Source organism: Lepisosteus oculatus, chromosome 3 (genome assembly GCF_040954835.1).
Source record: "Lepisosteus oculatus isolate fLepOcu1 chromosome 3, fLepOcu1.hap2, whole genome shotgun sequence".
Classification (NCBI taxonomy): Eukaryota; Metazoa; Chordata; class Actinopteri; order Semionotiformes; family Lepisosteidae; genus Lepisosteus; species Lepisosteus oculatus.
The window spans coordinates 28,307,940-28,333,581 of record NC_090698.1 but is presented as its reverse complement, the minus strand read 5'-3'; the positions used below and the strand labels follow the sequence as shown (position 1 = coordinate 28,333,581).

General features: G+C 35.4%; 1 protein-coding gene across 14 annotated transcripts in view; it reads right to left on the bottom strand.

Moving 5' to 3' along the window:
- Window positions 1-25,642, bottom strand: part of mast4 (microtubule associated serine/threonine kinase family member 4) — a 193,720-nt gene that overhangs the window by 25,362 nt on the left and 142,716 nt on the right. For 8 of the 14 annotated variants that reach the window (XM_069187097.1, XM_069187095.1, XM_015337844.2 and 5 more), the window contains 9 exons: window positions 21,182-21,270; window positions 15,600-15,669; window positions 13,085-13,105; window positions 12,023-12,101; window positions 9,379-9,533; window positions 8,103-8,178; window positions 6,635-6,844; window positions 3,578-3,679; window positions 1,820-1,952 (listed from right to left, as the gene is read on the bottom strand). In XM_069187097.1, the coding sequence (XP_069043198.1) occupies window positions 1,820-1,952; window positions 3,578-3,679; window positions 6,635-6,844; window positions 8,103-8,178; window positions 9,379-9,533; window positions 12,023-12,101; window positions 13,085-13,105; window positions 15,600-15,669; window positions 21,182-21,270 (935 nt within the window). Of the gene's footprint in view, window positions 1-1,819; window positions 1,953-3,577; window positions 3,680-6,634; window positions 6,845-8,102; window positions 8,179-9,378; window positions 9,534-12,022; window positions 12,102-13,084; window positions 13,106-15,599; window positions 15,670-21,181; window positions 21,271-23,346; window positions 23,506-25,642 lie in introns of those variants that run through there. The other 6 variants (XM_069187099.1, XM_015337866.2, XM_015337915.2 and 3 more) reach the window with 3 other exon arrangements.

Here is a 25,642-nt window from a genome sequence, read left to right as displayed (position 1 = left end):
TCATGACCCACACTGCATACAGTATCTCTTAATTAGCCCTTCTTTTTGATATCTTAGACATAACGCTTTCAAAATGAGCAGTATTTTTACTTTTTCAAAGCATTGAGCTAGAGAAGCTGACGTCAAAGCTCTTCTCAATGAGGGCAATGGGGTGGAAAAGAGCTGAACACGTGTAGAATATCTTTAAGAAAATCACAACTCCAGAACAAATCATTATCACAAATTATCTAAAGTCTAATAGTCTGCAAACTGTAGGGAGTAATAGATGTGCCGCAGGAGCCAGCAATGCGAGTGCCAAGTTAAACGACCATTTTACTGTCCCCACAGAGACTAATACACATTTAAAATGCCATTAACCATCTGTCCCCTTTTTATTCAGTTGATTTCTGCCCTTTTGTGAAAGCTGTGCTGAAAAAGAAGACAGAAACACTCATTTGAAAAGAATGGAGAAATCTCTCTCATGGGAGCTGGTGAGCTGCAGTGCTACTTGTCTGGTAGTGTGTGAATCTGTTGAGGTATTTCTTTTTGTGGAAAGTAAATTTACAATTACCAATAATTAATGCAGCATTTCACAAGCAGAGATGAAGTGTGGTGTCAGTAACAATCTGTTCAACACAATACACACAAAATCGCTATTCACTGAGTAATCATGCTTTCAGACTAGACACTATTCAGTCTGCAAACCTTAGCAGCTTCTGTCCACCAAAACTCAAGAAGAACACAATCTGGGAGTAAACTGGAACTGTATAATTAACCATTTTTAACCAGGAAACCTAACACTTAAAATTACAATTGGATTTCATTAGAACAGTAATACGACTGGACTCATGAAAGAGCAGCAATTCACAATATAAAGAAACAGCCAGTAGAATACATGACTTTCTTTTCTCCATCCTGGTGAAATATAACACTGTAAACCTGAAGGACACAAACTTAAACTGCAACTTAATGTTTATAGCATTTTCTAATATAAAGAAATACAGGTATGTGGTTTAAAGTTTGACAAGATGTTTTTGGCTATTCTTAAATTTAGCTCCACAAAAAAAGTTTAACTACAGTGGAACTCTACTTGCAAATAGAACACGGGTTTTGAAATGTACTTCATAACACTTGGCTCTCGGCATAGTGCATAAGCCAAGTCCATAACCAAAGAAAGAGGAGAAAATAAACACAAAATGGGATTCCAAAATGGGGCTTAAAATCTTATAAAGTTCTTAAAACTGAAAATGGTAATACATTTAAGCAAGATCATAATGTATCATGAGGTGCTAGATTAGTATTACAGTTTTGCTAAATACAGTAGCCTAATAAATTATTAAGCCTTCAATTAATTTAAATAAAACTGACCTCAGACATTTTAGTAGTATTAATGATGTTATCAATATTGTTTTCAGTTGCCAACAATTTTAAGTATGTTATTTTATCTTAATTAAAGAACTATTGTTAGACTCCCTCCCATAAAAAAGCAGAGACACTGATCATCTATTCAGGTGGTCCAGGTTCCAGCAGAAACTGCGAACAGCCGATCAGTACTAGTTTTACCGGTCTGGATGATTAGAACCAACATGAGTTTAGCACATACATAAAGCTTTATTTATAAACAAATGCTTTTCAGCTTAAAATCCAATCTCAAACAGTTACGGGGCTAACAAGCCACATGTAAGTGTGATACCGCAGAATTAGCTATTGCAATTCAGCCCTTTTCCAAACTGAAAACTATTTTTAAACCTTGGAAGAATCAAGCTGTGCCACATTCACCACAAACACTGACTTTGTCCCCATAATGTCCTCTCTGCAGATCACTCAGAGGTGTCTTTACCTTCCAGGGGGTCCCTGGTGAGGCCGAGCTGACTGATGATGTAGCGCGGGATGTCTGTCTTGATCCCTTGCCCTTCTTTGGCGTGACCTTCTGCTGCTTCCAGAAGGTGGTAAAACTCCTCAGGGTTAAACTCCTGAAACGATGACAATAAAATAAGTGAGAAGAACAGGCCAGTCAGCATATTCTGGGGTTCATGTGGAACATAGATCAGAGCAGAATATGTTTTACATATGCCAAAATGCGACAACTGTTTTTCATACCGTACTGTAAATGGGACTAGAGAGCTAAACAATGCTATAACAGTGGTAAGTAAAAAAAAACAACAACTCAAAAACTGTTAAGTGAATGAGGTTGAAAGTGAGGTTGCCCAGCAGCTTTGCACAGTCCACTGTTACAGGATTGTGTGGATCATCCTGAGCCTGCAAACGAACATGCCACCTGGCCATAGGAACTGGCATTGCACATAGCAGATTAACAATAGCTGATCAGCTCCTGGAGAGACATAGCCTTAATTTCATGTCACAAAGAGAAGTGTGGTGCAATGCTTTCAATCACGGCATGAGGCCTCCTGGCACTCAGTGATTTCGATCTCCTTCTATGATTTCTATTGACTGACAGGAACATGCAGTAGGTAGGTAAGTCCTGGCTCCAGGCTTGACAAGGATTTCTACTATGCAGGATTCAATGAGTTACTGTGTCCTTGGGTTAAAGTCTCCATACTGGTTTAGACATATGTGGAAAAGGAGATGTGTGCCGTTTCCATATTATTGATTACACACAAGGCTATACACAGTGCATTTCTGCAAGGACTCATTAACCTAACTTATTGCAATCTCATAGTAAGAGGAGCAGCCTATCAAATGTAATTCTAATACTTACAATTTAAGCAGGATCCATTGTTAAAACTACAGTTATTATTATCATTACTGTTGTTGTTGTTACCATTATTATTTACATAGTTAATTTATCCGATATTAGATGTACTGTAGTTTATTTTTAATGCTAACTTTTACTACAGAAGTAGCAGTAGATAAGAAAAAACCTTAGAAGCAAAAGCAATGGGGAGATGAAATGAGAAATTAAGCTCATATTCCTGAAGCAGCGCTGTACTGCCACTCTGTACTGCACTGTACACCAGCAGGCTGTGTGGAGGAGGAATCCTCATTCTGCCATCTCTCAGATAGCTCAAATGAAAGAGCATGGTAATCTGCTGCTCACTGAAAGAGCCGCATGAAGGATGCAATTCAGCACATGGCCCAGGGCCATAATGATAGGTGCTGGGGTATAATACAATTTCTACCAGGCTCTTTTGATTTTTCTGGATTAATGTCAACACAAAATCACAGATTATCAAGTGCATTTATACTGATTTTATAAAAGAAAACTATTGTTCAATAATAATGTGGCAGAATGTGGAATGTATTCAAGGATTCATATGAATAAGTAAAATCTGGAAGAAGTACTTTCATAGGATTGATTGCTGTGCACTACCAGAAAACATTTTCAAAAAATTAAAGAACAAAGAAGGGCTGTAAGTACAGTATATGACTTGAAATCGTGGAGAAGAAGCATTACAGATGTCCACTGCACCACTCTCAACATACAGTACCGTAATAATTCTTTATATAATAGATCAGGCAGCCCTTTAACTGTTTTGTAGCTATAATGGAAATTAGCATGTTATATCAGACACTTAAGAAGTAAAGGCTGATATATGCAAATTCATTTAAATGGAATGCTTACTAAATGAACACTTACCAAACACTCAAGAAGACGAGCAGGTCTGGCGATAACTATTAGAATCTTCTTAACCAGTTCTTTAATAAAAGTTACCTCTCCACTCTCCGAACGCTCGTGTGACTGTGCAGTGAAATAAGAACAAAAAAAAATTATACTTGCAGCATTAAATCTTAAGTTACATTAACATTTTCTTATTGGGTTTCATAAAATTAGGAAAGAGATCTCCTCAATATCCCAGTTTGTCACAGACTAGTTAAATCAAAGTACTTGCACCTTTGTAATTTACCAATCCAATTAATGGTGAAGTTGGAAGGTCAGGAGTTTCCCTGTCTATCCTCTAACCTGCCCACCCAAGTCATTTATTTTCTAGCACCTAATAGGAGGGTTAGTGTCGACAGCAACAGCAGAGATTCCCTCAGTGATGTCATTGCAAACCTGAAGTTGCACAAGAAGTTGTAGGACTTTGGTTTCTTCATTAACTGAAAAGAACCTGGTTGACTAATCTCAAACCTACTTGTGACACTGCAGAGTTGTGGTAAAATACTTTTAGGGATATAAAATTGTATAAAGAAAAGTAGGTTTTACTTAACTTACTTTTTAGAGGGTTTTCAACAGCATCAGCAATAGATACAAACAGAGCATATGAAATAGTATATTCTTTCACAAGGCTTTTGAAAGATAAATTCCTAAATTGCAAGTGGTACACAAGGTAATGAACATATTTGAACTGAATCTAATGAATAGACAACAGAATAATAAAGGGAAAAGGCTCAAATTTGAGTTATACAATTTGCTGGAGTACTGCAGGGATCAATAATAGGAACACTAGTAAAGTTTGCAACTTAAGACTTAACTAGTGATTTAAAAGAAGTTGCAAAGGAAAGTTCCTCATTCATATGACTAGACCATCGCTCAAATAAATTATGTTTACCAAATTATCAATAAATTTGTTTAAATTAAATAATTTCATCAATTAATGCTCTTTCTTTTGCAAATGTATTATTTGATTTTGTCAGCATCTTCTGAGTGCACATTATCAGTAATGTTTGCTAGCTTTACACTACAACATTGTCCATGACAATAACATCATATTAGCCTTTGTGTGGTACAGTAAATAAGGATTTAAATTATTAAGTTAACATAAATGTGGAGTAATGTTTAGGGCTATGGTTCCCAGATTGAAGTATTGTGGATTCAAATCCCAGGTGGAATGCTGCTGTTGTGCCCTTGAGCCCCAAATCACTCCATTAAATTCCTACAAAGAAATGGTTCTCAAATTACTCATCTTGATAAAAATGAATAAAAAAAATCCCTATTTCTCATGAATGTATAGTATGTGCGAGAAAGAATGCATAATTAAATAAAAATGCATAATTAAATTGCCATGATTTATGCAACCTTTTTTCCTGAGCAAGCAAGCATAGTTACTAAACAGGCAGAACTGCCGTTTTATTTCAGTTGTTGCAGAATGTGGTGACGAAGTTTGACGGCATAAAAAAGATGCACTCGCATAATTTGGGGAAGGCCTGGTGTTCAGGGACTAAATCACAGAACAGCGTTAACTCTTGCCATTGAAAAGAAGCTTTTACAAAAAGAGAAAAATACATTGGTGGGGGGTGGGGGGGTGTTGGTCTTTCATTTCAAATCGACCTTGATCCATGAAAAGCAAAGACTGGCACTTAAATGGAGCTCTGCAGTTCACCAGGGATTACTTCCCTTTTTCATCCCATCAGAAATTGTGATGAACCCAGAGCAACCACAGACAGGAGGGAGAACAGTTCAATGTCATTGTGAGATGAAACAGAGGCATCAAACAGCATACACGAATCTTCAGCGGGGGCATACCAGCTTTCCGCTCAAGGAATCTGTAAATAGGGGCTACAGAAAAGTCTTTCACCAGACAATTCTGCTTGTTTTTTTTATTCTAAAAGTTTGTCCTTCCCACAAAAAAGGGCTGACCACCCCCACTTGTTTTTTATATTCTGTTGGTTCCCAGGCTTTATGATAAAAGAATCCGTGAACTCATCTGTAAATATCATGATCTTAAAATTGATTTTCATTGGTCCTATTTTCCAACATTTCGATAACTATTATTAGCCAACTATATTTTTACACACCCACCTAATGCGAAATCGTCAGTTGTATCTTAATGCAGTATCTCAGCTCACACTAATAACCCCTGTATATAGACTTGGAGAAAGAAGGGATCTCCGAAAAACCTATACATGAAGCCATTCACCCTTTAGCTCAAGCACAGATGAGAGGCCAGGTGTGTCACCCTTGCATTGCACATCAAGCCTATTGGTGCATCGAAGGGTGCAGGGGTCCTGGTGTCACTACGAGAAGAGAAAGTCCTGGCTGACTAATCTCAACCCAACCCAGAGTGGAACTGAGCCTATTGTTACTGCCACTTGGTGATTTCCATTCACAGATCAACAGTGACATGACCCAAGCTTGTACTGTCTACATCACAGAGCTCGTCCTGTGCCTGGAGTGAGCATCTTTTTTGGCCAAGTCATTCAGAAGGCCTAAATTCCATGTAGGAACCATTAAATACCGTACATTTGAAAACAGCCTCTTCAGGCAGTTGGGTTATAAGTTATTAATTAATACTAGAACATGGATAGGAACATCCATTTAACAAACCTTACAAGAAAATGTTCCATTAAGTAAAAGAACACATTTGAATGCAAATAAGTAACAAATTTCACAGTTTATGAATCAGAAACATAAGGAAACATGGTCTATGGTATACATGTAAAAAGCCTAGAGTACAAATTAGAATAACTATTACAATAAATCACTGCATTTTAAAGAAATGTTCTTCAAAAAAGTGGCTCTCTTCTGATTGACCTAGTTTCACAGCCAACTGGGACCAACACATTACAGGTGCATATGAAAATCTGACCAGGCACATGTAGGCTACCAGCTGCCACAATTTGAGGAAAGGGATTTTTTTAATTTTAATATTCAGTCTTTTATTTTCCATAAATGAGTCACTGTCCTGAGACTTAATTCATAAATGCCAACACAAGCAATTTGTTCTATCTTTGGTCACAGAACATTGACACGAACCTCTTGGTATAACTTTTCCAGTTTCTCCTGCAGCTCACAGAAGTACCGAGATGTGATGAGTCCCTGGCGGGATTTATCCAGGCAGTCTCGTGCCAGCTCAATGATCTGATGGTGAGCAAAGCTGAGGACTCCATCTGCCAAGGGGAGCACACTGTCTGGGGAGTTGGTTCGGATAATTTCCTGGATTCTCTCTTCCATTTGAGCAGTCGCCTAATTGAAAATTAAATATATATATATAAAAAATATACCTCAAAGATCATAACATCCTAAAATGTATGTGTGATTAAAAACCTCTATAACATGGACCACTAAAACACTACCACCTTCATGTTACAAAGCCGTGTTTTTCATTCAAATTGAAGAGAAACAAATTAAGAAAAGCTTATTTAACAAAAAGAAAATGTGAAAAAATGTCATTTTAAAGTACCAGCATTTGCGCTGCATTCCAGGTGCCACTTAGACCCAAAATAATGCAAGGTAGTGAGTTAAGAAAGTTTGCTCCCTATACAGCAAGTGTAAAAGATGTTTCTTTAGCGGAAGGTAATAGCAGTGATTCAAGGGCAGATGTAGGTGACACATTTTATAAATTACATCCATCCCCTGCTTGTCTTCAAATTCAGAGGCCAGCACTTTTACACATCCTTGTAATGTTTTTTTCCAGCTTTATCCTACAAACCCCTTTGCCTTCATATTCCTTTGAGCTGTAATTTGATTTCAAGTTAGAGAAGCTAAAGTAACTTGCAGTAAGTTAAGATCAGCTATACAAAATCCATCACTTCACACCTCAAAGTTCATTGCAACGTATTGTATAATCGAACCTGATGCAAAACCTTTTTTTTCTTCATCATGTTGACTATTACATCTCACCTCATCTTATATTATTTTGCAACTAATATTATTAGGATAGTTTTCACTATCAACATGAACCTTCTACAAGTTTCAAGTGTGGTTTTTAATATTAGACTGCAAGGGAAAGCATCGACAGTCCTAGCTTGATATTGAAATTAGGATCTTCCACAAAATCTTTCTAAAATAGTATTAAATATAGAGTTGTTTAAATCACAAAAGTGGGTCATGCATTAGAGATGTCTCTTTAAGAATGTTTCCATTTACCTAATATGTTTTTTCAAGAACTTTATCCAAAACATACTTTTTTTTAACATTTTTTGTGCAAAAACACAAGAAAATAGAAAACAAGTCCCCCATCTTCTACTTAAGAAGAATTCTACTAACATTTAAACCCTGTAGGAATGTATAACTATAGCAAACAGAGTACTGTACATTGTTAAGACACTTTTACAAGTTGATTTAGGAATCAAAGTTTTAAGAAACTCAAGTTCAATGGCATTTGGATGACTGAAAATAATTTTCATTAAGTAAAATACAGGATTTGTGGCTGCCTGGTGGTGTGTAAGATTCTTTAAGATGGTTTCCAGCTTTGTGGTTTTAATAGGAAAATAATGATCACCTTAGGAAACCTTTCTTTGTAGACATGATTCATCATAATAATTTCATGATCACAGCATGATGGAGATCGTCCAGGACTAGAAAGACACAAAAACAGCACATGCATTCAAATTAAATATTTATTAATCAGTTAGGAGATCTAGCCATGTTTGTTTCCATATTTGTATTGTACTGTAGATGTAGGATTAACATGGGGTTCATACAGATTTTTTTTTCTTTGTGCATGAAATGGAATTTATAAAGGCAGGATTCTTTTACCAATGGACACTGCATAGCATTTGTTTCATATAGTCAAAAGGGGGCTTTGATTGTTTTGATCAATGATCAATTTAACTACCAGTTTTAGAATAAAGATTAAAACCAAGTTATGATTGTCATCCAGTTAATACTGGCAAGGATAAACATTGCCAGTATATACAGTATGAGAATATATTTAACAGTTTTTTAAAGATTCAAATTAGGTAATTATAAAACGGTCCTAAAATAAAAAATGTTAAGGTGCTAATTATGGTAACTTCTGGTTCTCCAGATAATGTATGTGCCTTGTTACTTCAAGGTGTCACTGTAGTTTCTTATACTTGACCACACAAATAAAGACAGAGCAGCTAGGATTTATTTTCTGTAGGGACATTGTGTTTTACCTAATCTCCAGCACAATTTCTAAATAATAGGTATTTAAATGATTTCCTGTGTCAGGCTAAATCATATACAAAATTTAAAGCTTGACAGTTAAATAAAAACTGTTTCAGACACATAAATAAGGAAGAAGAAAAGATTACACCATATACAATATACTGTATCTCAAAAGCCTTTACCAACAAATTTCTAGACTGAAGTACAATTACTTTCTGAAGATCTATTTGATAGCAATTACAAATGTTGCAAAAATGGTTATTCCCCATGTTGTTTTTTCCAAAGGACAGTGAACTATTTACTTCCTCTACCCCAGCTTCATTGACAAATTAACACTGTGTTATACATAAGCTCTGGTAATAGAATCCTGGTTTTAAAAGCATTGTCATTTAAACTTATTTAGGTCCAATGGGAAATTAAATAAGGATCCAGGGGGATGAAAACTGTAATATCTTTGCAGCATTGCCGACTTTTCCATGACAGAGTGAAAAAAGAAGATTATCTTTACATTTCAGTTTGTCAGTTTTTTAATCGTGAAACCCTCTATACTATACAGTACATGTACTGTATGGGACCTTTTATTGTTACAATAAGGTAGCTGCAGCTTCCCTGTCAACGTTAATAAAGCTTTTATTTCCTGGTACCTGAGGCTCCTGGACCGTGGACGCATTGGTGTGGCTCTCCTTCGGTCATCACCGGTGATGCTCTCGGTGCAGAAATGCTTGGAAAGGAAGTGCAGCTCATCGGGCGTAGGCTGAAATGGCAGCTGGTGCAGTTTCTCCTGTGATGAACAGGATGACTGGAAATGAAATGAAAATATATTGAAAAAGAAAAGAAAAAAGCTGACTACAGTGCGGACTTGTTTCCTGGTCTAGCTAATATGTCCGAGGTACAGTATGCAGGAGCAGAGAAAGAACTGCGCGAGCAGGGCCACAGATAACAGTGTTACTGTGTGAATTCCAGCCCCCTCCTTAATTACCGGTACTATCGTAGGCCTCCAAGTGGTTTAACTAAAAAAGGGATTCTTTCCAGCACGCAGGCTGGGCCTTCCAGTCCACAGACCACTGGGCCACATGATTAACTGGTCAAGTCCAGCCAGTCTAGGCCTCTTTGGTTTGCCACACAACAGAGACCTCTGTGGCTGCCCAGGCATCTAAGAAATTGCAATATCTTCAGCAACAGGTGTTCAAAAGCCCAGCACTGTTGTTTACTCTGGAGGCAAATTTACTGACAGTATGTTTAGGCCAATGTGTATTGGATCTTTTTCCATCCTTTGCTGGTCAACTTTATAGGATCTGTGGACAGAGAACCAGGTGGAGTAATTCCTAGGGATTTGTAAATTGAGAAGAAAAAAAAAGAATATTGCATTCACTGTGGTCTATTCAAATTTAATATTACAGTATCTGGACTTTTCAGCTTGGTCCTAGGTCAAATAAAAGGCCAAGTAGGGAGGTTTCTGTATTGAATTATTTTCTCTGTGAACAGTTGTATATACAGTATGTTTTTCTGATACATTTTTGTTCCTGTCAAGCTCTGCCACTGCAGTTTCAAGACACAATGAAACACGCTTTTGATAAAGACCCTTTGGACTTCCATATAATGTATGACATATTGTATATTTACAATAAAGCTTTCATCAACACATTTCTTTTTAAGTGTATGTTTTTATATTATTGTGTTTCATGAAGCCCTAATATTTGAACACAAGCCCCATGAGAACCAATTATTTATATCTACTGTCTACCTAATAAACAATATTTGCAGTCTACAGATACTCAATCCCAGGAAGCTGTAGCAAAAACTGCAGTGGCAAAAATTATGGGCCAGTTGCTAATACTTTTAACTCAAAATCAGATAAAAAAAGATAAAGATCAACAACAATCAGCATACAAACATAAATTGTATAACAGTTGTCATTCTTTTATTAGAATATTATTTTTATCAATTTTGATTCCTGTTACCTCAACTAATAGAAGACAAGATGAAACTGATGACATATTTTAGTAGTGGTGTTTTCATTAATGTCATATTTTTTACTGTTTTTTTTTATTTAAAGTGTGTTAAAAGAAAATATTTTCATACCGAATAGGAAGAAGTATTTGATTGTATGCCATCTCTGCAATCTCAGTTTTTGTACCGACAATAAACAAATCAGAGGAGCTATAGAGGAGAGTACTAAGAGTGGGTTGGTTGGCTGAAAGAGAATATCTTCCAAAAAATGTTATCGCACAACAAAGCTGCTGGTGGGATGATTCACTCTTATTGAACTTCATGCCACAATCTGTTATAGAAACATCAAATCTAGAGCACAACAATGCTTACATACTATAGTCCATAAGCATGCGAAACAATATTTGTTAAATATCTCATAACTAAAGCATTTTCCATTTATTTTTTTCTATAGTACTCTTAGACTACAATCTGAATAATAATAATAATAATAATAATAATAATAATAATAATAATAATAATTTCATTCACTGTATGAATTTGATCACACATGACTATGCTCTGCTGTGAGACAGGCCTGCTAAAAATCTCAAAACACTGAGATGAAAAACAAAATTATCACAGTCAGTGGGTGTGGGATTACTGCCACACATACATACAGTATTGTAACAGGAACACAAACATGTTTAGTCTGTTGGGAAGCTTTCAATATGTCAAGAAGCATGTAGGATACACATGAATGTTATAATATGAGCTGTAAATCCCAACTCTAATCTTCAGAGAAGACATGGGATGATTTTTTAATCAATCTACAATGGCCAACCATTTTATCAAAGCTGTAGACTCATAAATATTGTTTCCAACCTTGTGTTGTTTATGCTGAAGGAACAGTATGGGAAATCATATTTTGACTCATACAGTTAATACAAATGCCATTTCCCAACCTCTGTCATAATGGTGCAAATGTTGTCATTTGCTATTCAAGTCACTTGCTGCCTTGCATTTGGAAATCTGGACTGAAAGTCACAGCAGTTAAACATGGCAGTAATTGCAACATACTGTAGGTCAGTTATGTGGAAATAATTCACAATGAGCAATAAGAAGGTCAACAAAATTCTTCTACTTGCAAATGAGCAATTTTAGGTTGAATACTTATCAACATAAAACTGGTGATTAATTCCCTTTTAATGATTTCTTAAGTAATATATAAACTACACAGCTCCCTCAGCCATAAAATGCATATCTCAGTCTTCACAGAGCAGTGACTCCCAGTTTTGTTTTCCTAACTAAAGAAGGTCTCCGTCACAGCTACTGTACTAGAAATAATATAAGACTTACAGAAACAGTAGAGCTTGGGGTGTTGGTCCCATAACCTGAAGAGGGAAGAGATGCCAAAGACCAGCGGCGCCCATCAGTCCTATTCAGAGAAGACAAGTGTCTCATTAATGACTCCCCCAGGAAAAAGCCTGACACAAAGGATGGCAGAACATAGGGAAACACCAATGACCATGTTGCGAGCTTTGTTAAGGTTTTTTGTTTTTGTTTTTACTTAGACATGGCTCTGTAGCTTTGAGGAATGAACAATGATTTTCTGTAAGACTAATCCAATGGGTGCGATACACCCTGTGTGGGAATGTGTCAATCCATCCACTATCAGAAAGTTCTATTTCTTGGAAAGAATACCCTACCGTACCTTTAGTGTGAGCCTATACATCCAAGCACACAGTGACAATTCAGAGATCCCAGCTAATCTAACCACAAAGGTAAGAGGAAACAAACAAAGATTGAAGAACATGTAAGCTCCGCACAGAAGGTAGCCCTAGCCACAGTAAGGCAGTTCTACACTAAATGCCATTCCATCCTGCTTCCTTGAACAAACCAAAATCTTGGTAAAACATTTATTAAAATAAAAAGAGATAAGAGGATAAAGATCTATAGTTGACAACACTGAAAATATTACTTTTAACATTCTTGCAGATGATTTAGGTACTGTACACTATACAGAATTAAAAACGCAGTTCAAAGTAACATACTGTACGCAATACTGATAAAGCTGTATATAAGTCTATACTGTTTTTTTCTTATCTTTGTACTATGGAACACTACATTCTGGAGACTCAAATGCTTATGCCACACAGATAATGTAGCTGCAGGCAACACAAATATTTAAAAAAGAACTACTAACAGAGAAGATAAAAGAGTGATTATCATGCTAATAAACTAAATGAAAACAAATGAAAGAAAATACACAGCTGTAATCATACTAAGTAGTTTGGTTCCAAGGAGAGAATTTTGAAAATGAAATGATAAAGTAAAACACAAGAAAACTATGCATGTACAGTATACAGTATACAGAAACAAACAAGACAAAAATTTACTAAGGGACCACACCGTATTTACCTGTCAGGTCTGTGGCCATGACTGACGAAAGTCATCAAAATCACGATAAATTGGAAGAGTGAGGGGAAAAAGAGAACAAGTAATTCTAAGCCATTCAATAAACTACAAGAGCCCTTTAAACGCAAGTTTAACTTTTAAAACAACTTGTGTTTTTGTACGGGTTGAAAATCAATACAAACCGTACCGTGTAGCGGAAAATACAAACGTAGAGACTTTAATTGGTCAAAATTCTGAATCCACTTCACTCAAATTAAAACTTAATTATCCCCCTTTATCTTTCTACAATTTGAAAGAACCTCTCTGGTCTACTTTTTCATTATCAGGTCCTTACAGATGACAACAGCATAACATTGAATACTAATTACAAATACTGCAGCTTCATAACATAGTTGCCTACTTCCTGTCTATAAAAATATGAGGTAACAGTGAAAGGGATGAGAAACTACTTGGAAAAGAACAAAGCATTTCCAATGGGCAATTCATGATTCATGCAACACAAACCACTGCTCTAAAAATTCCAATTTAAGAAAAATAAAATCTCATTAATTTTTAGAAACAATAAAGTCTTTCAGCAGTATATTCTGACTAAAAGCAATGTTTTCTTCAGATTTTGTGGCAGAATATAATTTTAAATACCTGTATGCAAATTTATTTATGAGAAAATGGAGATGTGGAAAAGGAAAAGAAAACTCTAATGAAAATATTTGAAAATTGCAGAAAATTATTTATTATTATAAGTTATTTCTGATAATTACTATTAGGAGTAGCAAATTACATTATTAAGTTAACTTTTATCCTCTCATGCTACCTACCTGAAGACTTGACCAGAAAGCTTGTACCAATGTTTTGCAACCTCTTGTAGCTAGTTGACCATCATCAACTAGCTACTAGAAACCAAACATGCTACAGTAGATACAGTAGGCTAAATGTTCTCTTGTCCTTCGTGATGTTTATGTTATTAACCTACATTCTTAACTCGTGCTCCTTGTGAGGGTTGAGGGTGTGTGGGGGTAAAATATGTGTGCCCACTGTGTGGCGTGAGCTGGTACAGGGACATACTGTAACTTGACTGGAATGGTCAAGTACTGTGTATACAAATTCCTGTAAAAGCAAACGACAAAAATACCAACTACTGGCATTCAGTCCCTCAACTAATGTATGGAGGTAGGAGAAAGGTACAGAATGATTAGTCTGCCCTTCTTTGATTCTGACATGGAAGAGAAAGAGCAAGTAAATGTACAATACATTGAAGGAGGGGAGGGACTTCTCTTCCTTTCTATGGGAAGCTACAGTAAATAGATGTATTTGCTTGAGACCAGTCCCATGAATCAAAGCGGCTTTTCAAATCCCATTTCCCAGGATGATTTCTTGATTTAAGACACTGATATACTGTATACTGTACAGTAGAATACAGACAGGGAAATGGTCTACGACCTTGACAAGTAATATCAGACACAAGGGATCATTATGTTATCAGATTGATGTGAGGATTTCAGGATGACTGAATTCATGTAAAAAGTTGCTTGCCCTACTATATACTTTAATGTCAGTTTAACCCATCTTAATTTCTTCAAAACAGTTTTGCATGGAAAACATTTATGCATGAGTGGCACTGTATTTGTTATTTTCCATTAAATCACTTGTACAGTACATACTTCCAAAATAAAATAATTTTGACAAGTTTTCCCAGGTTCAGTTAAAGTTATCTGGAAACATTTAATCAACATTAAATGGAAAATGTTAATGTTAAAGTTATCTTATCATCAATATTGGAAATGTGTTGCAGGATTATGTAGTCTGTAGACTGCAAAAAAAACTCACACATTCTTGTTAGTGATATAAATTCAACACAGTCAAATTCTGTTTCATTACATAATGAACAGTGAGAATAAATCAGCAGGTTTGAAGTTTAACCTGGTTTTATTTTCTATCATAATTCTAGTCTTCTGCAGGTCTTTGATAAACTTAAAGAAGAAATAATGATAACTGAGGGAAAGTATACATGGGTCTTAGTGCTCCAATTAATTGCTTTTGATAATTGATATACTCTAGCCCGTGTGGTAAGGCATAAGTGGATTTCTATTGACAAGTCGAATTCTGCATTCTGATAAATTAAAATGTGTTTGAGAGGATACAATATTATCAGTATAGTTGAAAATTTTGAAGGAATCTTAAAGCCCACTCTATCAGGACGCATCACAAGGAGGCAGTGTTGTCCTGAGGGGACAGGGCCAGTTTATATATACTATAACATTTCCACACTTTTTCTTTCATATAAATACATTCCCCCTACCACTTTAAGAAAAAAAACTAAACAGTTCAGAGGTCCCCCACGTCAGTTATGACATCAAGGTATTCATTCTTTTATGTTAGATGTACTTTAGTGTAATTCAACAACTATTCTTCATTGACTGCTCACTCTTGGTGCACTTAATACAATTTTCTAAGAAAATGTCTGAACAAGATTTGGAACATTCTTAAAATCCTCAAAAGGAGGAGAAAGGCTTTTTCTTACCTCCGAGCAAAGGAGAAATGGGCTGAGGCACTAGGAGAGAAATTCCTTGGACTGTCTTGAGGACTGGTTCCTACAGGATGAAGCAATCAAAAAAAGCAAAAAGATTAAACTAGAAACCTCTGGGTGTAAATCTGTACTGTAAACATCCCAATTGATTTGATATGGCATCATAATACTTTGATTACAGAAAAACATAAAAAACATTATAGTACGTAGATATATACTATATTCTTAGGTTTATTCCATGCTGAAAAGAGAAGAAAGTAAACACAACGTTTCGGCCGTAAAGCCTTCTTCGGGTGTGAGCTCTACACTAGGGATTCTATACTATATTTTGTTCTGTATAATCTGTTATGTTTGTCAATCAGCTGGTTGTGTGCTTCTTTCCCTGCACAGTCTGTCAATGGACCTCCTAGCATTTCCAAGTTTCTAAACAGTGAAAGTACAGTAAATAGAAAAATGTACCATAAATTAATCCTTAGCTTATGCAAACTAATCTGACATATTAATTTAAAAACATCTTATCTTGTGAGTAGTTACTGACTTGGAATATGAAATTCCACTTAAATTATTCTCAGACTCAACAGCATAATGGATTTATATGCTGAAATATATGCTGTCAAACATATCTAGAATGTTTCAACAACAGAAGCGGCTCCTACTTTGTTTTCCACAATAAGTATTCTAAGTACTAAAAAGAACATGAAAAATTGAATGTTTCGCTTCAATATTTCTTTTATTTTCATTGTTAATTGAAGGCTCCCCCTGGTCAAAAGTGTCCATTTCCATGTAATTCAGTTGGAAAATCCAACAGCCAATACCTTCATCACCTGACCTTGGTCTGTCTCCTCAGAACCGTGACTAACACAAAATAAATGTCCAGCACATACATTAAGATTTCCTTTCACTTGCCTTTATGAAGAAAATGTAAGGACACATTTTGCCTAAAATTTTCATTTTCATAGCTACCCATTTCATTAAAAAATGTATTGTGTTGTTTAACCTTGACCTTCAACTTTTATCATCAGAATTGACTCTAGTCTTTACACTTCATCAGGGGCCTAAGCTTGACAATTTTATACCAACCTACAATTTTATTAGTTGCAGGAAAACCTCATTGTCCTTTTGATTGAGTACATAGCTTAAAGCTAGGAAAAACCTAAACAAAATCAAAGGTTTATAACTCTTAACATGTACTCTCCAGGCAATAATTTTATTTCACCTTGAAGACCTAGAGGTCTTCATCATATCATCATATCTTTACCTAGAGGTCTTCAATATATCTTGCTACCACTTCATTACTAATCAGACAACAAGATCTGATACAGACTGCAGAATACTCATCTGCCTTCAAAATATTGTCCTGTCGGAAATCTGTAGATCAGGCTTTTACTGCAACTACAGACATTACATTTGTGAAGATGTACCTTGACGTTTAGTAACAGAATTCCACACCACGCAAATCAGCTTCAAGACAGAACTCACTGAAGTCTGCAGCCAAATTATAGACTATCAAGCAGAGATTAGGTTTACCTCCCTTATGTCATGAAAATGCATCAATACAGTGAGAGGCGAACAGACATATTTACATTTGGCAACAATATCACATTCAATCCACAGACTTAAAAAAGATTTAGAAATAGTATTGTTCTCTTTGTTAAGTTTCACAAAAGATATAGTATGAATCATCCCTGCACACAATTTCTGAAAAAAATAAAACCAGGCAGATTCAAAGGCTACTTTGAAACCTTTTTTCTGCAGTGCAAAAAGAGTCCCACTGCTTCCACCTAAATCTGAGTGAAATTATCACTTCTATATTACCATTTTCCATATGTGTGCTATGTCTTTTGCTAAATTTGTACTTTGAAATATTTCCAAGCACTTGCAGAACACAGAGCAGCAAACTCTTTTGAAAAACTCCTTGTTATCAAACTAACACACCCTTTGTATGCAGGATAACAAAATGATAGAGCATATAATGTAAAAAAAACAGAATCGTTATTTACAGGTTTCACTGTGCCCTGATTCTAGAGAAATCCACATCAGTGCCTTTGTGTTGTTCGTTACTCCCATGAGGAAAGAAGCCTGCTTTACCTGTCAAGAACCCCTGACTTTCTGTTCCCCCTATTTATCACAACTAAATTAAGTTCTTTCTTTACAGCTCCAGATATGGCTTTTTATATACCTCAGGGCAACAGAATTTTCCAGTTGTCCCCACACCCCTCCTCTCCTGTTTCCTTCTGCCACTGGCACCCTATGACAGAAATCTCAAGACAGAATTATTGCCTTAAGAAATTCAGGGTAAATTCTCATTCATTTAATGACATGGCTGATATTTGTGGATCAGAGGTCACTTCCATTTTCAGAGGATTAAAAGATTAAACAGAAGTGCAGTCTTTCCTATTTCAAGCCAATTAGTACCATTTTCCCCCCACACAAAAATAATAGCATAGATCCTGGATTTCAGCCTATAGTACCAGCGTCTTGTTCTCATAAGCTTAGGAAAAGCATAAGTAGAACCTGTTCTGTTGTAACAACATGCAATATTTATTTTATTAACATCTTAGAACCACAACCAAAATGTGAAATCTAACCATAAACTGAAAGCATTTTAAATTTTTTAACAATATGTGCTAGTGTTGATTTGAATGCAGTTTGCCATCATTGACAGAAATATAATAGAAAATAGAAGAATAAAGCGTAATGTTGTCACAGATGAGAACTTGGTTTAACATGTCAAAAATACTGCCTACTTCTAGCATTGTACTGTGTGCAACCATGTTGTAAAGACATTTTTTGGCAATCACTTTTTCAAAATAGTAAACAAACTAGGGAGGTAACAGGCAGAATTACAGAAGCTCATGTGAATAAGAATATAATGCTGATATTTGTATGCCTGCTAATAGATGGGAAAGAAAAGAACTCTGCAAGCCAAACAGTTCAGAGGAAACAAAAATAATAGATTTCATTGCCTAGTGTGACTACAATAACCCATCGACCAGGTTTAAAACACTGCCAAACTATTCATTCATTTCTGGTCCCAGAACCTCCACAATTTAGAAATACTACATTTACACAGACATATTTATCAATAACAGACAATAAATTAAATCTGTTCATTAAATATTAAAGGATATTTTCATTAACTGGGGCTCAGAGCAGGAGCATGAGGGCATTGAGTGATGGTCAATCAGCAGGAATAAAACACAAAATGAGTACCGCAAGCTTTTTGCCCAGGAGTAAACAGTGACTAATCAGTTGAAAGCCGGGTATGTTGAACCTAAGACTCTATGCACCCTTCATTTCTTCCAGCTGGGCTTGATGCATTTATCCAGCCATCTGCAATTGCAAACTGTACCTGGGAGACTTTAAAATGGAAAACCTGCATCTTCTAATTCTCCGTCCGTATGTGCTGTACTCTCTTATTAGTAGAACCCCACTGCTTCTAGGGATTATGTCTGGCAATTTAACATTTCTAGCCCCGGATGTTTAATGCACTGCAGTGATTAGGGCGGGTGTTCCTTCCCTGATAAAGTAAACTGCTCGTAATGTTACTGCTCGCCCAACATTAAGAAAGTAATTAACTTTACTGCCATGGGGAGCAAACAGTTAATTAGCATATAAAAACAATAGCACTCCCCATGGTAGTAAAGAGGGTTCCTCATTTTTACACGCCTAGTGATTAAGGGGGCCATATTATATTTTGATTAATTCAAGTCTTTTAATTGAGCTGTGATTCATATTTATGTATACCTCATGTAGAATATATTGACTGGATTAAGAGGAAGGCTAGAGTTTATCATGATTGGAGCGATTTTAAAGATGTCTTTAGAGAAATTGTTTTAATGTATAGTATATTATATGCCAAGGTCGACTGATCTGTGATAGACTTCTAATCATGCATTAACAATGCTCACTACTGAAAGATTATAAAGAAAATGAATGTCAGTCTCTGGCAAACGCATTCAGATATTGGACGCAGATCAGTATTTCCCTTAAAATATTCTTCTGAACTAATGTTTTGTAGTGATGCTGCGCTTCCTTGTAAACTATAATAAAAAATGCACTGCAAAAATATCAAAAGATGTTGCACACCATATGTAGCAATGATCAATGTGAGCGAGAGTACTCATGGGGAATACTGTAATCTGCACACACTTCAACATTTGATGCTTTTACTTTCAGAAACCATTTTGCATAAAAAGACTTGAGAAAACTTTGTATCTCATTGAAATTCAACAGTTGGCATCCACTGAGGATGGATGAGATTCTGGATTTTAGAGAAACCTTCTGAATGTGCTGAAAAGGCAACTATCACAATGGAATGGAACGTTCTTTCCTGATTGTGTGATGCAGAATTAAGTACTGTATATTCCAAATACAATCATTATACTGCACATATTGCTATAGTTACAAAACCCACACTTGTCCTAGATGTGGCCAGTTTAATAAAGTTCTAAATCCATTGTCTAATCCCCTAAGGCAACTCCCAGCCATAAACACACAAATAAATAATAATGTGCACTGTGCTATATAATATTTCATTGATAAGAGTTTAAAAAAGTATTCTACTAAACAAAAGACCGCTTCTGTTAACATAAGCCGGAAAGTAACTCCCTTTCAAAAGTCACTTCTGCTCCTTCCTGCTCTTTCTAACAAACACATCCTGTAAACATCAGGAGAAGCAGTAGAGAACAGTGACCAGGGCTTTAGACTCCCAGGTGAACTGCTGCAATGCCTTTGGTTGATTACTCAAGCTGAATGAATGGATGCAAACTGTACATCAATTTTAAGAAATGTATCAGGCAAATAAATTATGTTTAAATAGCGATAAAATACCACAGTACAGAATTCTCGCCAAGGTGCTCTGCTGTTTTAAACATTCTACACATTTGAGCAACAGACAGAACTATATATATTCAGAGGCTATGCATGCTGCTCCTCAGTCGAGGTTTCTAAGAGCAAAAAAAAAATCCATAAAATAAAATATACAGTATAGATAGTTGAACAATCTGAGAATAAAACAGTTTTTTTGAAGCAAAGCTGAAAAACTGTGCAAGTGCACTGAATATATTGTAAGTTTAAGATTAATAATGGAAGAAACAAATGGATTTATAAACTGCAAGTTTAATCTGTCCTTCTCAAACTCGAGAAAAGTCAGAGAAATTGATTATTGTTGTTCATGTTCCTTCTCTAACTCAAAAACAAGTGTATGTACTTCGTGTAATACTCAATTATTTTTGGGTTAATATATAAAAAAATTCAGGTAATTATTTTTTTTTACAAATTTTGCTAAGAACATTTCACAAAACAGAAGTAAAATAACATGATACAAAATTGTTAGAGAGTATGTCTTTTTTACACAGAAAATACAGGTGTACTTGGGAATAAATTGAGCCAACAATTCTGTGGCTATCAAGCTTGTCGAGACCCACTCAATTTCCTTCAGACAACAGCATGGCTGGCATTTTTCAATTATGTGAATGATACGTTATGTGTTGATATTAATGCAGAAGCATTCTTTTTTAAGAGGAACACTCTCGAGTGACAGAGACACACACCATGGCTCAAGAGCTCTGTACCTGTATGTGCAGACAGTGGTGAATGTGGTCGGGGAAGAGCTGAAGACTGGCCACTTCCAATCAGACTTTTTCTATTATTCGTCCTGCAGCTGAAAAACAAAGAAAGGTGTCAGTTGGACAGCAAGGAGAAAACATCATAGTGCTTCTCTCATAAAAGGTGAAGCTGGAAACCTATAGGAATTGTTCCAAAACACACATTTTGTAATAATCTGACAGATAACACTGATTCTTCTCTTTCTTAATTCAACACAAAAATGACAAATTGATTTGTCCTGTTCATTTGCAGCAAAAGCGTTGCAAAATTGTGGATCGACAGTGTCTTGTTCGGGGACCTATATTTCCCACTGAAGAAACATCATTTTCAGAAAACACTCTGGTGTTATATGCAAGTACAACATGTGAATGCATCATGAAGAATTGATACACAAAAAATAGAAAACCATTAATTAAGACAAAGTATCTACAGTACGGCAAATTAACAACTGTATGCATGTGTGTGAAGGGATTTGAAGTAATTGGTTTTCATTAGCCAACAAATTGATCAACACAACATGCATCACCACTTACATAATTACTTGGATTATTTTTTCTCCCTGGGTTGAAAAATAAATACAGTTTCAAAACAGGTGCACATATGATTGTTTTTTTTTTTTTACTTTTAAACCATAAAGATTTTTTTATATTGAACTGAATACAAAAATTTCAATATAAAGTGCTGCCATGGCCTGTCTCCTTTCATTTCCCTTTGTCAACAAACTGAATATTTACAGATCTGTTTGCACACCATGGCCTGTTAGAATTTCACCAAAAAGACGGCCGTATCAGCAGAAGAATGCATTTAAAAACATATTATTTGAATACATGATGTTATTACAGTTTAATAGCTTCCAACAAATGTCTCTTTTGCACTGTGTTCATTTTGAAGATAAATTGAGTACAGTAGGCAGTAAGAAATTTAAAATCTAACAGCCTTTTGGATCCAGGTAATATATTGTTGAATCAATTTCTAACAAAATGTTAGCCACATACCACATAGAAGCCAAGAGTGCATAGAGAATGAGCTTGTACTAAGTACTGTATGTCACAGGTAAAAAATTAGATATACAGGTACAGTATGTATTCTAACCCATGTCTAATTTGTATAAGTAGCTAAACACTAATCTCTCATAAATACATCTAATTTTGGATAAGTAAACAAAATATGTAGTATTCCACTGTATCCTTCAGACCATAAACCATAATTCAGTTTATATAAAAGTAGAGACAGATACAGTATCCTTCACTCCGAGGAGCCATTGTTTTAAAATACAGTATAAATCCATCTGGGTCTTCAAAAGCCTCTGCACGCACACAGTTTATAGTCATGAGCCGCATTAACAGTCTTGTCATTATGACTGATTAAACAGCTTCCAACATCAGGTGACCCTGTTCTCAATCATTTGAATTATGAATTAGCTTGTGTCAGCTTACACCGAGCTCAGATTTTTAAATATAGCAATCAGAAATATAGAAATATGTTCTACCACTTTGAACTGAAGCCAGGATTTCCATGAAATAGAAGTGATCAAATAAGGCCACTTTTCTTGCCTAGTTGCTATGATGCAGGTTTAACATTTGTGTTTGACCATGGGAATAGTATGTTAGAGGATAACAGGTCTTTTCTACTAATGCAGTAACACCATTACTTCATTTAACACCACCATTATTATTCACTTGGATTACTCCGTAAGTAATTTACAGCTAGTGGGTGTCATTTTAATTTTAGTAGCCATTAAGCTGTGAATATAAAACTCATTAAAATTCATTCTGTATGGTGGGGATGCTCCAAATAGTTCCCCTTACTTCCTAATGTAAGAATTAAGAGAAGTAAAATGAGAAAAAATACTGTTTACTAAAATGAATACTTACCAAACCTACGAATTACTCTACATAATTTGGTAATGAGGCCAAACTGAGCAGGCTACATCACAAAATTCATTTCTGTTGAAAATCCAATTCGTTTTTCTTTGATCAAGTTTTTATTATCCCTTCTAAAGTAAGAGTTACAACCTTATTTACCAACAAAATTAAGAGCTGTAATAACTCTATGTGAAAGAAAAATGTTTTGTAAAGAACCTGCTGCCCTGGTTTTTCAATAAAACACTCAGCACAAATAAATGTCTTACCGTCTAACTGTCCTTTTCCACAGCTTGTGCCACTTAGCATGTCCTGTGTATTGCATTTCTCCAAGTAAAGCTAGCAAAAACTGGAACCCAACACTTCAAGACTTCCTCCTCCCCAAGAAAAGTACGTTGGTCCATTCAATCACAAATGTCTAGATTACCTTCAAAAGAATGTTTAACATTCTCAATTACGAGAAACACTCAATTACGCTCAGCTAACAAAACTGCAGCATTCACAGTCTGTACTTCCTCTGAAGGACAGAGGCTGTGAACAGCAGTGTGTTTTAATAACATGCTTACTGTTCACAAAACAGATCCTCTTAGTTCCCAATAGGCTACACTGGATTAAAATGAAAAATTAAAATATAGCATTGCATAAACAAATTGCTCAGAACTTTATGAGTAACCACTTCTGAATTTATAATAGACAAAGTTTTAGCTAAGAACGTAAGGGAATCCGGGGAGGAAAATAAAAATATCTATGACAAAGCACAAAATAATGCTTCACTCTCTAATCCTCTACCTTTCCAAATGAGAGACCAGCAACTGGACTTGATTAAATATTTCAGGATTTTGATGAAAATGTACTACTTTAAAAGATAACTTTAAGGCAGAGAAACCCTAAGTGTTAAAAGCATATCATTAAAAAAAACAAACTAAAAATTTAGTTTTGTAGTGTAAAACAGTCAAGCTAAAGTACTTTATTTACAAAGTCTGCCACATCATTTCTAGTCAATATTTATAACTTTAAATTCCAATTTGAAATCAATAAAATTAATTTCTTGGTGATATTCAAACAAATAAGTGGTAACTTTAAAAATGGGAGTCTGCATATTATGTTATGTACAACAAACTAAATTTGATTCCATTGAACAAAGAAACCTTTACTGAGAAAGCTCTGTGTTAAAATAACTAAAATTAGGGCTCATTCGTGCTACTGTTTATAGATGATCACTGCATCTCCGAAAGGGAAAAGGCCAATTAATTATCAAAGACAGCATGATTAAAAGACTCCTGATCCTCTTGCCCATGCCAGATTATAACTGATACCCTTCTTACATCACTGGTGTGTGTTGACCTAGAAAACCAATACTGCCTGTTGCTGACATGTATTTTAAGAAATGCTGTTCCTTTGCTGTGATAATGAACCCTAACTTCTATTTATCTGTGTATTTTGTCAGTGTTCAATGTTCTAGCCCTTAAATATGGATATAATCTAGGGCAGTGTTTCACATTCAACTACTGTAAGTAGGGAGCACTTTCATGCTTGGATTGTTTCCACACACTTTTAAAAAAAACAGCCCTTTGAAAATAATTTCTATATACATACAGTATATAACTTTTGGAGGTGGTTGAAGTGCAGTGTACATATATTTAATTGAAAAAGATTTTTGATGTATTAAACAAGGGCTTGTCCTCATTTGAAATTGCTTTTCCTTTAATGGATTTGTTTTATGCTCAAGTTACAGGTATCAGGTTAGGAGCTACAAATTAGTCACAGATGGAGAACATTTAACCAACAGTAAGAAGCTCACAGACAACATTATTCCTCTAGTCCTCAATTACCATCCCACTAACAGAAAAGTAGAGATAACTATTAAAAAAAATTAAATGCTACAGCAGCCATTATTAAACCACCACAGAGAAATGTCTCGTAAAAGGACCAAGAACTTACAAGAATACAGAAGTACCAGCTGCAACTACATCAGTCTCTCCACAGAAATTAAGGCTTTAAATCCTGTTGCCACTGCAAAACATTTATGCACGGAGTATTTCACTTCACTTCCTGTAAAAATACAAACACCGAAGGAGCTTAAAGGCCACTCATGGAACTACTGTATACAAACATTTAAATTAATCCTACAGCATTTTTTGTTTCTTGACACCTCAATAATGATAATCTCACTGCTGAAGGAGTGAGTCAGTGTTATGGAACAAATACAGTACTTCGTGCAAACAAAAGAAGTGAGAACTGATCTTCAAACTGAGGACACCGGGAACATCTGGTGTCATATAAAGTAATTTTTTGAACAACACAAGCAAGCTGTGGTTATATTTCATTCCAAACATTTTAAGAATGACTTTTAAATTATTTTAACCTAGCGTGCAATATGCAAAATCTTCTATGAAAGTAGTTTCCCTAACTTTAACAAATTAAACAAAACAAAACAAAAACCAAAACAAATTTCTTTAACAAATTTAACATTCATTCTAACCAAATTGTGAATACTGTAGGCAGTGAGCTACTTTCAGGCAAAGTATTTTTTTATGATGAAGATCAAAATTGCACTGCTTTTAT